Here is a 15216-nt window from a genome sequence, read left to right as displayed (position 1 = left end):
TCGACCACCGTGCAGCCTTGCAAATGTTAGACAAACTATCCATGTCAGAAAAGTGAATTGAGTTTTTAAATGTACAACATAAATACACTATTTTATGTCAACAAAAGTATTAGTATACATTTATCCATTACACCAACATGAAGTGACAAAAATAGTGTTTGTAAAGCTAGAAAAGCATTCTGGTAAAGTTTTTCCAAAGTTCTTCCACACTAATTTGCATATTGGGGAAATGAGTCTCACTCAGACAGATCCGACAAAGTTGCAAGAATAGAAGAACTTAAAGATTAAGACGTTAATGAATAAAGGTGTCTAACCCGCCTGCTGGTAATGAAAGACTAGATGAAGACGTGTGTCCCAAGAGTCGTGTCTACATAGTGTACACCCCGGTGAGTGTTTTTTCCTCGTCTTCCCTACCTCCCCCAAGAATTCGCTCTCCTCTTCCCTCACTCTGGCTTGGTCCCACAACGTGATCTCCAACATACGTTCCCGAAACTCCCGCCGGTGCACCGGTGAATACATAAAGGTCTGGTTCCATTTGGGCTCTAAGGATTTCTTCACTGTTTTTGTTCTCCTCTTGCTTTTGTCACTGCGGGAACAATAATTCAAAGTATTTTTATTCACAACTATTACATTAAAGAGCCACAGAATGACTACACATCACTACACATTAACACGAAGCGTTCCTACGATCGGTCCTACACTTACCTTCTATCGGGGAGGAAGTAGATTTTAACATAAGGATTCCTGGGCCGACCATCTTCCCTGGGTGGGAGGTCCTTGGCTCCCAGGATGGTGACTATTAGTTGATGGCCGACTTTGTCGTACCACAGTTTGACCTGCAAGTGCAGAACAGAGACACAACTCAGTAAAGGTGATCTGAAGGAAATGTCGAGAAAATGCACAAAGGGGGTGTAATGCAGGAGAAGATACATTCACACGATTTTATTATATTTGGGTATTTGGTCTTTTGTTTCAACTTTGTAGTACACTTGAATAAAATATGGGGTCTTCTCCTGTATGCACCCATTATGGGAAAAAAGTTCAAGTCACATGCTTGATGGGGTTTTGTTTTTAAATTAAATATACTGTTAGATCATAAAAAAACATGGACACTTGTAGCAATAATGTAGTACTGATTCAATATTGTACTCTTAGGTATGTGACTAAAGAAAAGTGAATGTAATACCAAATAAAACAAATATGTTTGTGTTTGGTCTGACAATTTATCCAGCAGTGTTTCTCTTGCACAGATGAATAAAGGATATCGAAAGGAACCAAATGCAATTGTCTGGATTTCATTTAAACAAAGGTGAAGTGAAATGCTACAAGAAAGATGCTCTAACATTACCAGCATGTGCTCAAGGGAAATAATGCCATCTAGCAGTGAATAATGTCATAATGTCGCAGATATTGGACAAAGGGCACCGATATTGACATATCAATCATGCTCCTTCAAGTGTAATCAAAGGTAAATAGAAGTATGGACTCCAAAAGCAGACACTTAGAAGAGGTGCAGTACGACTATTTAACAGTGGCCTTAAAGCAATTGAAATGAAATGACAAAATAAATCTTCTAAGCTTTTTGTCCATACTTCATGGAGAGTATGATTATGGAGAGGGTCGGGTCGGAACCACGAGCTAAACTACCAGCGAACCATGCAGCATCGCAAAAGAGAAGAGTCAAGTTCATAGTAGTGTTCAAGTACGCGAGTGTACAGCTTTATTATCTTATCTAGTTAGGTTGGGAACAGTCTACAGCCGGGGTGGGCAAACTACGGCCCGGGGGCCACATGCGGCACACCAATCGTTTGAATCCAGCCCGCCAGTTGCTGTCTAAATATTTCAACTTTTAACATACAAACTGGCAACATGACTTGCAAGTCAGATGTCTTATTTAGTAAAAGATAAAAAATAAAATAAAACTGTAAACTTAAATTACATAGTTTGATGTGGTTTAATGTTTAAAGTGCTCCTAAAAAGGGACATGAGAACATACAGCTGATAGTATAACACTTTTACAGATAAAATTAGACAAATAATTCAAGGAAAATTACAAGCATAAAATAATGTGTGTGTGTGTGTTAAATATATGTTCTAGCCCCCCCCCCGGACAATTTTGTTAACTCAATGCGGCCCACGAGTCTAAATATTTGCCCACCGCTGGTCTAGAGTAACACATACAACTCTTACATACCGTCCCGTTTGCTAGGTAAAAGTCAAATGTTCATTTATCCATTCATTCACCATTTATATGCATTTTGCTTGTTTTCTGCATGTATACGTATAATTATTATGTTACTTTTGATTTTTTTCTGGGATGGATTAATTAGGTTTACCTTTAGGAACAGATTAAAAATGAAAACTGAGAGTTCACAGAATGGGGAAAATATGGGAAACTATTAAAATGGGAGCGTGCCAGGAAAGAAGGGCAGAATACGAAAGTTTCCCTTGGAAAACTGGAGGTTTGACAGGTATGGCTAAGATTGGGTTGCAATAAAGGAGAGACTTCAATAAAAAGGTGCGATGTTGTTAGGATTATCTGCAAGTGGTTTGTCAGTTAACATTTTCACTGCAAAATGTAACCATAGACCATTTAACACAAACATTCGACTAACTTTGACTAACACTCCATCATTCGAACTCACACAAGGAAGTCCTTCTGTGTATGTCTGTCACAGTTAGTGTATCACGGTGCAATGAATCATAAAATAACTCAAAATCCTTGTCCCCAGAACACCCTCTTGCACTGCAAACTTCAACATCCAAAACAGCGTGTGTACCACAAGATACAGTATAATACAACTTGAACCAGGCAATGGAAACGTTTCTAGAATGTTGATTAGTTGTGCATGCACTGCCAAGGCAGACTGACATGAATGGGTTAAAATGAGCAATAATAACTCCAATCAAAAATGGTGACAGCAAAAAAATCATAGAGAAGAATGTAACACAAGGCACTGAGAGGGAAACTTGAAGCATCAATTTCCCTGGAAATGCATTTTTTCCAACAAAAAAAGGCCAGTCAACAGTCAAAGAGCAAAGACCAAAGAGAGAGTGCCCTTCAGACAGGGCCCATTACCTGGACCCTAGGGGGAATAGGCGTTGTTCTTCTACTAAGGCTTTGGCTCTGGATAAGCAAAATTAACAACAAAAAGGAAATGTAATAAAACTAAAATCCCACAAAACAACAAAAGCTTATAATTCACCCAAACACAAAACAGAAGGGTTTGGCTTCCATTTGCATCTTAAAGATTTATTTTAAAGATATATTGTCTCTGCTCTGTTCATCAGATATTGCAGATGTAATAATCATCATATTAATGCCACTTAACTGGTCTTTATTTTTTTTTGCTACAATTTTTGTTCACATGACAAAAAACTATTTTACTAAAGACAACACAAAAACACACAGACAATAAACTAGGGGTGCTCCGATCCATCTGCCATCGATCTGTATTGTCTGATTTCTGTGAATAATCACCTCCGCCCCAATTGCAGCATCCAGCCAATAGCAACCAATGTTGGACTTACCTGTCGTTGTGAGAGTGATATAGATTTTGTCCCCATTGGTGACCCCTGATATCGCCAATAGTACATTTAAACATTTACACTGTGATCGGTAATGGTATCGTCCCATTTCACTCATGGATGACGAGTATCGGCAGCATAAATCCCAGATCGGAGCATCCCTACAATAAACATGTTAGGCAAATACAAACGTGTTCTTATGAATCCAACATTTCATAGTTGGTTTTGTCTTGTTTCAATGCAAATGTTTAACCCATTCATCCCAGGAGGGTTTTTTTTAATTAGAAAATGGACGCATCCAAACACGGTCAATGCAGAGTCGGCGGTCGGGTCTGCCAAATAGATGTGACGCTGTGCCTGTTTGTCTTAACAAACTAGCAGACCATTTTCTTGACACTTTGTGTCGCTATGAATATTGACAACTCGCAAAAACAGGAAATTAGATCAGCTGGATGTTCGTAAACCCATCTCATTAACCGACAAGGTAATTTATCACAAAAGTCACTTACTGAGAGCTGTCCTGACAAGTACTGGGGGGCATCCCTCAGCATGTTGGGACTCATGGGGGATGTGACAGAAATGGACGGGCGATCCATCTTTTGGGACTCAAAAGAACTAGAACCTGAAATATGACATGGGGGGTATAATTGGGGAATATAACACAAAAGGGAACAATGCAACAATGTGCGGTGGAAGAGAGATTGCAATCCAGAAAGAAGAAATTCATTCAGATTTTGTTCTTGTCTGATTAGCTGGCCACGGTGAGATTACGTAACAGACAAGACTCACTTGATTCCAGTTGTGCATGTGTGCTGTCTGGTATCCTTGGAATATCTCTGGAAAAAGAACAAAATAGAACGTGTGAGGATGAAAGAAAAGGATGAGGTGGAGTGAATCAATAAGCTCATGCTGAATGCGCGGTGCTTTAATGACCTTAAATACAACATTAGTCTTCATTCACACGGCAGAACCCTCAGCAGCACAAAGCAGGTCAGATATAGGAACTGACTGAAAACTGGTGCTGTTTGTGTGTCTGTGTGTGTCTGTGTGTGTGTTAGAGAGGTTTTCTAAGCTGAGTCAGAGCCAGAGAGAGAAAAAGACAAGTAAGAACATAGAATAACATAGGATGCCTATAGTATGTAAATATGACTGCAGTGATGCATCCACTATCATTCCCAATTATTCATTCATTCATTTTCTACCGCTTTTTCCTCACGAGGGTCGAACCTATCCCAGCTGTCTTCGGGCGAGAGGCGGGGTACACCCTGGACTGGTCACCAGCCAATCACAGGGCACATATAGACAAACAACCATTCACACTCACATTCATACCTATGGACAATTTGGAGTCGCCAATTAACCTAGCATGTTTTGGGAATGTGGGAGGAAACCGGAGTACCCGGAGAAAGTAGTACCACGCATGCACTGGGAGAACATGCAAACTCCACACAGAGATGGCCGAGGGTGGAATTGAACCCTGGTCTCCTAGGTGTGAGGTCTGCGCGCTGCGGTTACCGACAGTCAATAGAAACTTAGATAATGATGAGTAGTCATTGCACATAGGTTGGTCTCGCAAAAGTGGACCAGATACACATTGAGGATTGGTTTTGGAGCCCTATATAAAGGGCCAAAAAAGGCCAGCATTGTTAGTCCAGTGAACGGCATCACACCACGTCTATCAGGTGAACGTCTCCATGCACTGGTTATGGTGGAGGCTGGTTTGAGCTACAGTGATATAGTCAGGCGTATAGGCTGGTCCCAACCCACAATCAAAAACCTGAACGAATGCCAAAACACAACAGGCTCTATTGATGATAAACCGCCGTGTTCAGTGTGAGAGAGATTGACAACTCCTGATCAGAATCGCTATATCTGGTTGCATCACCTGTGAGACTGGTTTCGTCGTGCCTTTATTATTATTATTACATGTTTTATGATGTGTTCTTAATAATTGGCTTGTCAATTATTTCTTGCTTTTGTTGAGGAAGAGTCACAGTACAGTCCAGATATGAGGCTATCCCATTATAATGCATAATAAACACAATTTGATGTTTTATTGATTTGAACCAGGCTGCACGGCGATTGAGTGGTTAGCGCTCAGGCCTCACAGCTAGGAGACCCGAGTTCAATTCCACCCTCGGCTATCTCTGTGTTTGCATGTTCTCCCCGTAAATGCATGGGTTTTCTCCGGGTACTCCGGTTTCCTCCCACATTCCAAAAACATGCTAGGTTAATTGGCGACTCCAAATTGTCCATAGGTATGAATGTGAGTGTGAATGGTTGTTTGTCTATATGTGCCCTGTGATTGGCTGGCGACCAGTCCGGGGTGTACCCCGCCTCTCGCCCCAAGACAGCTGGGATAGGCTCCAGCACCCCAATTAGAAAATGAATGATTGAATGATCTGAACCAATGATTTATGTTCATGTTCTTGTTGATGTAAAATAATTCCTTTTGAAAACACGAACACGCTCATAATACAGAAGCACCAAGTGAGGTCTACTTTCAATGTGTGTGAGAACTCACCCTATGGGCCGTGAGACCACGAGTTCCACTTGTGGCTCAGGCTTGGATTCTAGAATGATATTGTAAACTTCTTTAAATGTGGCTCCTTGTAAAAGCTTCCCATTCCACTCCAGCACCTGGTCACCTGTAAACATGTCAGAAAATACATTATTGTGCATATTACCGCTACTAGAACTGTGGTGATGACTTTGGATGTTGTATTTAAATGCAAATGTAAACGTTTGGGTTGTCCTGAATACCTGGCCTGAGGTGTCCTACGGTATCCGCTAGACTTCCTTTCCTCACTTTAGTGATGAAAGCACAAAGTCTACCAGATTCCGTCATCTTGCCTCCGACCACCTGCAGTAAAGAGGAGAGGAGATCATATCAGCGTTGACATATTGATATCGATATTGATATTTTTGGCCCTGAGTTTCAACCAATGTATAGTTGTAACTCCCTACGGCTACTTCAATAAAGCTTTTCAAATGGAGAGACAGTGATAAAGTTGCGATTCTTAGGTTTGTCTGTTTGTCCAGGGTATGTTCAAGTCCTTCGGGGTACACACTAGTAGTTTTCTGTGACTCCGTAACATAATGCAAGCCTCTGGGCTAGAACTGTACCGTCGTCGTAAGACGCCGTACTCCACTCTCATCATACAAATAAAATCCTGCTTAATGGAGGCTGAATGCCAACATACAAAGGAGCTTAGGGAGGTCTGCTAAATGAAATGGCTTTATGTAACAGGCTGAGGCCAAAGCCGGGGGCTCGCAGAGGAGAAGAGAGAGGGATGGACTGCGAGGGCGAAGCCTGCAGACTGAATGATAGACTGACTGGCTGGCCGAGCTGCGCGGTGCATTTACTGCTGCTGAGGAGACTGAAATGCAAAAGGCGCAAACATGCATTTTTATGGTTCTCGTTTAATCAGTAATCCTTTTTTCCCATCTTGTTGTTATTTGTTCTCTCTTAGTAATCAAGCCTTTTGGAGCTGGAGTTGTTTTATAGAAGCATCTGGAATAGGCCAATAGACAATGATATGTGGCGCCTCTAAATGGCAGTGATTTCAAGATCATGAATATGAATCTAATAGTCGAGTCCCATTGAATAATAATATGGAGTACAGCTATGATGTAACACACAAATAACAGTCGGGGTCCATCACACAACCAAAGTAGACTCACCTTAAGACCGAGCAGAGCTCCCGAGTCTCTAGGCACACTTCCATCTTTCATTCTTTTATTGAGCAAAATGCGCCCTATTAGGCGATCCCCATCTTTGGACGGCTGCCATGTCACCGGATGCTACGAGGTCAGAGCAACAACAGACCTTGTGTTTACCAACTTCATTGTGATCACTCCAGGTATGTTCACAGTGAATGGGGGGCATTTTAATTCACTTAGGGGGAGAAAGTTCACACAAACTCGCTGCAGCAACAATAAAACATGAACTATCATATGTTTTAACGTGTGTGTTTATGGACGTTTCAATATACAGTACAGGAAAATAAAGATTCAAATCAAACAAAACTTAATAACAATAATGAATGTTATTCCCGGAGCTTGTGTGAACCTGTCGGGAGTGAGGGGTGGAGTGGGCGTCATGCAGCGCCCCATGCAGAGTAAAAGCAAGCAGCCCTGGCACTACTAAACCAGCTCATCAAAAGGAGGAGGGGGGCAATAAGGATCAGAGTCTCACATGGAGGATTCAGTACACACATCCAACCAATGTCAAGTGGGGGTGTGGGGGGGAGAGGAGACTATGAAAAGGGCTAAAAAGGTCGTCTTTGATAGAAGAACAAAATGACTGAGACAGAGATTAAAAAGAGGATGAAAAGCATGTTGAACACAACAAAGCCGTGAATACAAACAGCAGTGGAAGGGAAAAAAGAAAAATATATCTTCTAATAGTTTTGGTGCAAAACAATCCAATTTTCCCTACGGTGATTGCTAACAATCAGTTGGGTTTTTACAGAGAAGTGAGGGGGATATTGGCCAGGGGCGGGTTCTATCTGGGTTGGTTGCTGAGGGGCAGGGCAGCAGAGTGAGAAGGACGGCCTTTGTTAAAGGTTTGCCTGTCGCTCTAACAGGAAGTCTGCAGAGCAACAACACAACATACGGAAAAAAACAAGCATGCAACTAGAAGAGACCCACATTCCTTTGTGCCATGACAAACAGAAGGGTTCAGTGTCAGTGGTCATCTTTACAGCTACTGTAAGGTGTGGAGTTTGTCTACTGGGGTGCAAAACAGCAAGTACAAGTACAGTAGCAAGCAAAGGGGGGTGTCCCTGCAAGACTTTTTTTTTCTTTCAGCCACACCAAGCAAGGTGCAGCCAAAATTAACCGAAAACAAAAGAGGAACAAAATCGTAAAAGAAATCATTTTATACAATGTCAAATAAAACCCAAAAAACAAACATCTCACCTATTTACACTTGGTGACACAGAGCAAACAAAGACGGGGGAGGTCATATATATATATATAGATTTAAAAAAAATAAATAAAATGCAGGCTAGATTGTCTCAGTACCTTCTCACTATGGCTATGCTCCTCGTTTAGGGTAGTGCTACTGCACGTATCAACTCCTGAGTCTTTAACTTGCGGCTCACACCACGCCAAGTCCTCTTCAAATGAGTGTCCCCCAAAGCGCACCATTTTCTTTTGCCTCTCAGATAAGGTGTGTGCCGGCTCAGACATAAATGCCTGTTCAATTGTTTTTCTTTTTCCCCTTTGACTGTCCCCTAAAGGTGTGGGATAAAACAGAAAGAAAACAGAAAAACAACATGCAAAGGTGTAAATAAAACAAAGGAAACGTGAGATGACAAAAGACTCTGGAACACAAGGGGATGAGGGGAAGAGAAGGAGAGAGAGAGAGAGAGACGGATAGAGGTTACGAGGCAGGAGGGAGGGGGGGGGGGGGGGGCTCCACATGTCTCACCAAAGACATTGGGGAGGCCTCGCTGCTATGCCAAGATGCATGGTCCCACCAATGGCCATCCAAATCTCCTGTAAGGTGGAGGGGGGGAGGGTGCACGTACATGAGAGAGGACAGCAAGAGGGAGCAGTAAGGAGACCACAAACCACAACAAAGACACAAACCAGCACACTCACTGTCATGTACACAAACACATCATTTCACCCACTGCCTAATTTCTCAATCATCCGCCCTACAGTATGATCCCTGAGGGAAAATGACAGCCGAGGTTATAACACAGAAATGACAAATTTGAAAAAAAAAAATAGTTTTATAGTTTACTAGAGCATTCCGGTTGATTCGCCCAAGGCTTGTTGAAACAAGATACTTCAAGTCCTTAGTCAGCGTGTGCATGCTGATCATCTTCCATGACAGCACACCTCATCATGACTGAATGGATGAGTGAGTAAGCAACATTGGAAGAAAGTTTTACTTTCAGGAGTTAGATGGTTTCAGCATGATTATTATATTATTACATATGCACCCTCAGGTCACTAATTTCCATTGCACAAAATACCTTTTTATGCTTTTACACTTCTATTTAGATGATTTTTTTACTCAGATTTTCATGATGACCAAGCCTTTTAAGGCCAAGCTAGTCAGTGACTAAAAGACCAGGAGCACCTCATTCATTCATTCATTTTCTACCGCTTTTCCTCACGAGGGTCGCGGGGGGTGCTGGAGCCTATCCCAGCTGTCTTCAGGCGAGAGGCGGGGTACACCCTGGACTGGTCACCAGCCAATCACAGGGCACATATAGACAAACAACCATTCACACTCACATTCATACCTATGGACAATTTGGAGTCGCCAATTAACCTAGCATGTTTTTGGAATGTGGGAGGAAACCCACGCATGCATGGGGAGAACATGCAAACTCTACACAGAGATGGTCGAGGTTGGAATTGAACCCTGGTCTCCTAGCTGTGAGGTCTGCGCACTAACCACTTGACCGCCACTTAATACCTCAAAGTAACATGATTAGCTATACTGAAAGGCAAAACAAGTCTTGTGGTCAGAATAAAAAAACCACACATTAAACCACTAGAAGCCTTATAATTGGGCAAAATTCTACAGCATTCCGTCACATGTTCCTCGCATGTGCAGTTGTATCCGTGGGACAGGAATGGGGGGGATTCAGATTGCAGTGTCACACAGCCTTAACTGACCTCAATCTAAAGTGCACTTGGGAGAGCTTTAAAAGATGAGGCTCTGATTACAGCTGTTGTCATAGCAGGAAGGGGACACGGTAAATATAGACTGAGCCTGGACATATAACTGTTATAGCATGTCGTTTTTTTTTTCATAAATCGTTATCTTTTCCACTTTCAGATTCAGATCCGGATTAAGTTTTGACAACAGTTAACTTGTCCATTTAATGGACAGAGTTCTTCTGACACAATACTAGAAGTGAAAACACTTTTTGTTTTTACTACGCAAAAACAGACAATTTTGAGGGGAAGCACGGAATACAAAGAAAAACAGCTGGAGTAGGTGCAGATTCCGGAAGATCTAGAAAGCTTTCTTTGTTGGTTATTGTGTGTAGCTGCTCTATAGGAGTCCACAACTCAATACAAAGGGCCGGAAAATGAGCATAATAATGATAATAATGATCCAATGATGGGTGATTCTACACTTGTTTTCATTCCACATTGAAATTTTATACAGAAATTAAATCATTTAAGGCATCTATTAAACACATTCGGTTTTATTGGGGTTTTTATTCCAGTTTTATAACTTCGATGTCAAACATAAAGCTGCCATGCACATACTGTGCTATGATGGCAATAACTCAGAATAATTGTGACACACGTCATCTTTGAATGACGCCTCCACTAAATGATGACAGTGACGGAAAGATGATTTCTCCAAACACTTCTCCCGCCCCTCGACTCCTCGATGGAATTTCAGGTGGGAGGAGCTAACGTGCAAAGAGAGGATCGAGGAGCAAAGAAACGAGGAGCTTGCAAATTACAACTCGAGACAGACCCTGAGTGGCTTTTCAGGCAGGAGGAAACTCATCACAGCCATGAATTGTGAGCATCAGCAGTCTGCGCCCAGCCCTGCATGCAAGCCCCGGCTCCCAGGCCCCACAAAGTGCTGATTCAGGGCGAAGGCTGAGAGCAGGCGGTGGTGGAGTTCACCACCGGCATGCTCTCCATCACTTTGACAGCTCAATAAAAACCAGTGTAAACTATTAATTGGATCATTAATTATTGATGTTGTTTTTACTATAACTCACAGGGAGCACAAAAGAGGCAGGTCCGTGTGTATGATTAACCACAGTGTTACCAAGGTGATGGTGGCAGGTGACAAACATTGACGCAGATCACATGTAATAAGTTTTAAAATATGAACTTTGCTCATTTTATAAAATTAAGATACTATTTAAGTAATGTATATTACATACACAATAGCACAGGCTTATTTTAGCCTCAATTTAGGAACATATTTTCCAAAATATTTGCCGTACGGAGGCAAAAAACAGTTCCCACAATCATTAATCATTACGGACGTTTGACTGTCACTGCACATTGCCTACCTCTCTGCTGTAGTTAACCATCCAGCCCCCTTTTCTGTCTGTTCGGCACTATTATGAGACTGCATGTCAGGGGAATCAATAAAGAGTAAAACACAGGGAGAGGTTCATAGCGGTAAATCAGTTTCCAGCTCTCACAGGCTCGAGCCAGGCCCATTACAGCTGGCACACCCTCTCTCTCTCCTCCTGACTCCCCTTCTTCTCATTCCATCAAACCCTCCTCCCTCCACAGCAGCACCCTTGGGGTTTGAGAGGTTTGAGAGCATGAAAAGAACCCTGCTTAGCCTGCTATTACACTCGCATCTCCTCACCCGGGCAGGCTGAGTGCACAGACCCTGAGATGTTGACAGACCACATGGGGTCAAAAGGTGCTTTATGCAAGTATTTTCATCGCTTAAGGTCAGTTTGGCAATTCGCTAGGAATGTCCCATCATATCGACTGACCGATATTGGCATACAAATGAGATTGTAAATTATTAGTATTAATTATAGACCAAATGGTCCTCATTGGATTATAAAAATGAGATATAGATATCATTTTTCTGTCAATAATTATATTGTGCATGAGTAATGACATGCTCCGCAGAACAAGATGCTCAGTATGTCGGCAGTGTGGAATTTTTTTCTACATTTTGCCTTTATAATGCAAATATGCAATGATTGTAAAGTGTTACGTTTTGCTCTGCGTGTAATGCAGCGACACTTTAAAAATAATATAAACAAGCAAAACAGGAAGTGACGTAAAAACATGAGAAAACTAAAACTCGAGTCCAACCTGCCATGCGGAACATGAGCTAATACCCAAGGGGGGAAAGTAAGGCGTCTTCCTTTATTACCTGTAATATAATATCATACCACAGCACTTTTTATATACCATTTTTTCTGGACTATAAGTCGCACAACACCAAAAATGCATAATTAGGCACAAAAAACATACATAAGTCTCATTTTAATTTATTTTATGACCAAAACAGACATTCCGTCCTCTTGGAAGGCAAATTCTAACAATAAAAGAATAGAGAACAGGCTGAATAGATGTAAGATATGCTAACACAATGGTTATTCAGCTACACAAAAAATAAACGTAAACAGAAAAAGTGCTCAGTGTTTATGTAACATAAACTGTTTTTTCATTTATAAGTCGCTCTGGAGTATAAGTCGCAGGAACAGCCAACCTATGAAAAAAAGTGTGACTTATAGCCCGGAAAATATGGCAACTTGTATTGCCTATTGCAGTACTTGTCTTTATTTTGTACATGACATTAGTTTGAGGGAAGAGTTGCTGCCGACATTGGTAATGAAGTGCTGGATGACATTGGATAACGCTAAGAAAGTCAATCCCCAGCATCTCTACTTTTTATCCCTGTTGTATATTTTGCATGGGGAAGGTGACCGGCATGTACACATGCTCATTTGTTAAAAGCCCTTAATAAACTAACTAAAAGACAGAGAGCTACATACGGAACCAACACAAACCCTGAACCTAAAAACAGCCCGACTCCCTCCTTTTGTTGAGTGGCTACCTGGAAAGCCCCACATCAATAATGTATCACCGGTGCCAGGCCGCTTTCCTCAGCGCGCAGAACAGTTACATAACAGAACAACGCAAGATGAAGACTAAATGTATCAGACATGTGACAGAGGCGCTCACAAAGGCAAACTGTGCTACTGTACTCTCATCATCTTCACCTATTCAGTTAGTTTTACATCCTTCTCTTTCTGTTGTGCAGATCAAAGCCTTTCAAATAAAATCAATTTGCAATTAGAATGACCCTGGCAGAGCATTGAAGAAGCTAACAAACTAAACAAGCAAAAATAATCAGCCACACGTATCTCCAACAAGCATGATATTTGTAATACTTTATCCTGTTTCTATTTTCCTGTTGGAGTTAAACTGCGATTCAAAGAAGTACATATAATATATTGAATATAATATTCAAGAGGCGATTATGTCAAAATGGACAGTGATAATTAAACAGACATAAACAGCACAAAATGTAGTTCCATCACTACCTTTCACTACATTTAGTGGAGTTAGATGTGCCACAATAAAACATTTACCTTGATGATAATTATTCTACAAATTATTGTAAGAAAAACGATATTATGGTCAACACTATTTTGAGAGCATTTTTTCATTAATGTAACGATAATGCTGGAGCCTATCCTAATGCTGGAGCCTATCCCAGCTGTCTTCGGGCGAGAGGCGGGGTACACCCTGGACTGGTGGCCAGCCAATCACAGGGCACATATAGACAAACAACCATTCACACTCACATTCATACCTATGGACAATTTGGAGTCGCCAATTAACCTAGCATGTTTTTGGAATGTGGGAGGAAACCGGAGTACCCGGAGAAAACCCGGAGAAAACCCACGCATGCACGGGGAGAAATAATAATAAAATCATAATAATATTTTTTTTCATGGGGCTCAGAATTCCTAGCGGTGTTCCTGCCTCAGACTTCCAATAAAACTGCAGAAGCGCTCTGACGACGTGGCAGTGGTGGCGTATTAACCATGGAGTATCTGAAGCAGGAATCATCCTGTCATTAACAACTAACAAAACTAAGAAGCTAATGGTGGACTTTAGAAGGACTAGCAGGCGGCAAAGCAGGATTAATAAACCTATTAAGAAGGGCCGGTGACACCGTGGGATTTAAGATGGAGTCATTTGAGTCAGTGAGGGACAAGAGATGACGGAGCAAACTACTCGGGCTTCATGGGAAATCCTCCTCATCCTCTCCGTGATACTCGGCAGCAGCAAAATGAAGTCTTATTCAGCTCCACTGTCATATACAATTCATTCATTCCACTTACTTATTACATATAAATATGCAACCAATAAGCACTGCATATGCCATAAAATGCCCATATTTACTATAGTGTTATAGACTGAATACTAGAATGTACTACACCATTTGGACAGCATCCTATTTAGTCCCATCTCAAACGGGATTATCCAGGTGTACAAGCTCCCCTATGATATTACATTTGGTCTGATTTCAGTAAGACTAACATGTTCATATATACCTTAAAAGTCTGGTTACAATTATTATAGATTATTATATCATTTTTTGATGCAGATGAACACCACAGGCAAATTCATTCATTCATGCAGACATAGTATGTATTGACTTGGATTTCAAAGGATGCATACACACATTCATGACTAAGTGCATACATTCATACATACATACATTCATACACACAGACTAAACATACAACACACAATAGACTACAGGTAGACGTAAAGAGAAAGTATACATATAGACTGAAGACAAGGTTATACCTGAGCAATAATAACACAGCAATAATTATAAACATGAGACAACAAAACAAATAATATCTGCATCCTCTGGAAAAAAAAATGTAGTTAATGGAATTACCGTATTTTCCGGACTATAAGTCGCACTTTTTTTCATAGGTTGGCTGTTCCTGCGACTTATAAATGAAAAAACTCTGGACACCTTTTCCGTTCATGTTTATTTTTGTGTAGCTGAATAACCATTGTGTTAGCATATCTTACACCTATTCAGCCTGTTCTCTATTATTTTATTATTGTTAGAAATTGCCTTCCAAGAGGACATAATGTCTGTTTTGGTCAAGTAGTTTGTAAAATAAATTACTTGCAAAAAAATGGGACTTATACTCCAGTGCAACTTTCATTCATTCA

The 15216-nt window shown here is 41.1% G+C and overlaps 1 protein-coding gene across 31 annotated transcripts in view; it reads right to left on the bottom strand.

Moving 5' to 3' along the window:
- The window catches only part of rims2a (regulating synaptic membrane exocytosis 2a), a 112008-nt gene that overhangs the window by 39241 nt on the left and 57551 nt on the right, over window positions 1-15216 (bottom strand). For 17 of the 31 annotated variants that reach the window (XM_058053500.1, XM_058053495.1, XM_058053510.1 and 14 more), the window contains 9 exons: window positions 8557-8768; window positions 7213-7332; window positions 6292-6391; window positions 6053-6176; window positions 4318-4364; window positions 4038-4150; window positions 3080-3127; window positions 706-836; window positions 415-586 (listed from right to left, as the gene is read on the bottom strand). In XM_058053500.1, coding sequence (XP_057909483.1) covers window positions 415-586; window positions 706-836; window positions 3080-3127; window positions 4038-4150; window positions 4318-4364; window positions 6053-6176; window positions 6292-6391; window positions 7213-7332; window positions 8557-8768 — 1067 coding nt within the window. Of the gene's footprint in view, window positions 1-414; window positions 587-705; window positions 837-3079; window positions 3128-4037; window positions 4151-4317; window positions 4365-6052; window positions 6177-6291; window positions 6392-7212; window positions 7333-8556; window positions 8769-8965; window positions 9034-15216 lie in introns of all 31 variants that reach the window. The other 14 variants (XM_058053499.1, XM_058053501.1, XM_058053528.1 and 11 more) reach the window with 4 other exon arrangements.

This window comes from Doryrhamphus excisus, chromosome 17, assembly GCF_030265055.1.
Source record: "Doryrhamphus excisus isolate RoL2022-K1 chromosome 17, RoL_Dexc_1.0, whole genome shotgun sequence".
NCBI lineage: Eukaryota > Metazoa > Chordata > Actinopteri > Syngnathiformes > Syngnathidae > Doryrhamphus > Doryrhamphus excisus.
The sequence above is the reverse complement of the archived record's forward strand: the minus strand, read 5'-3'. Positions and strand labels throughout refer to the sequence as shown.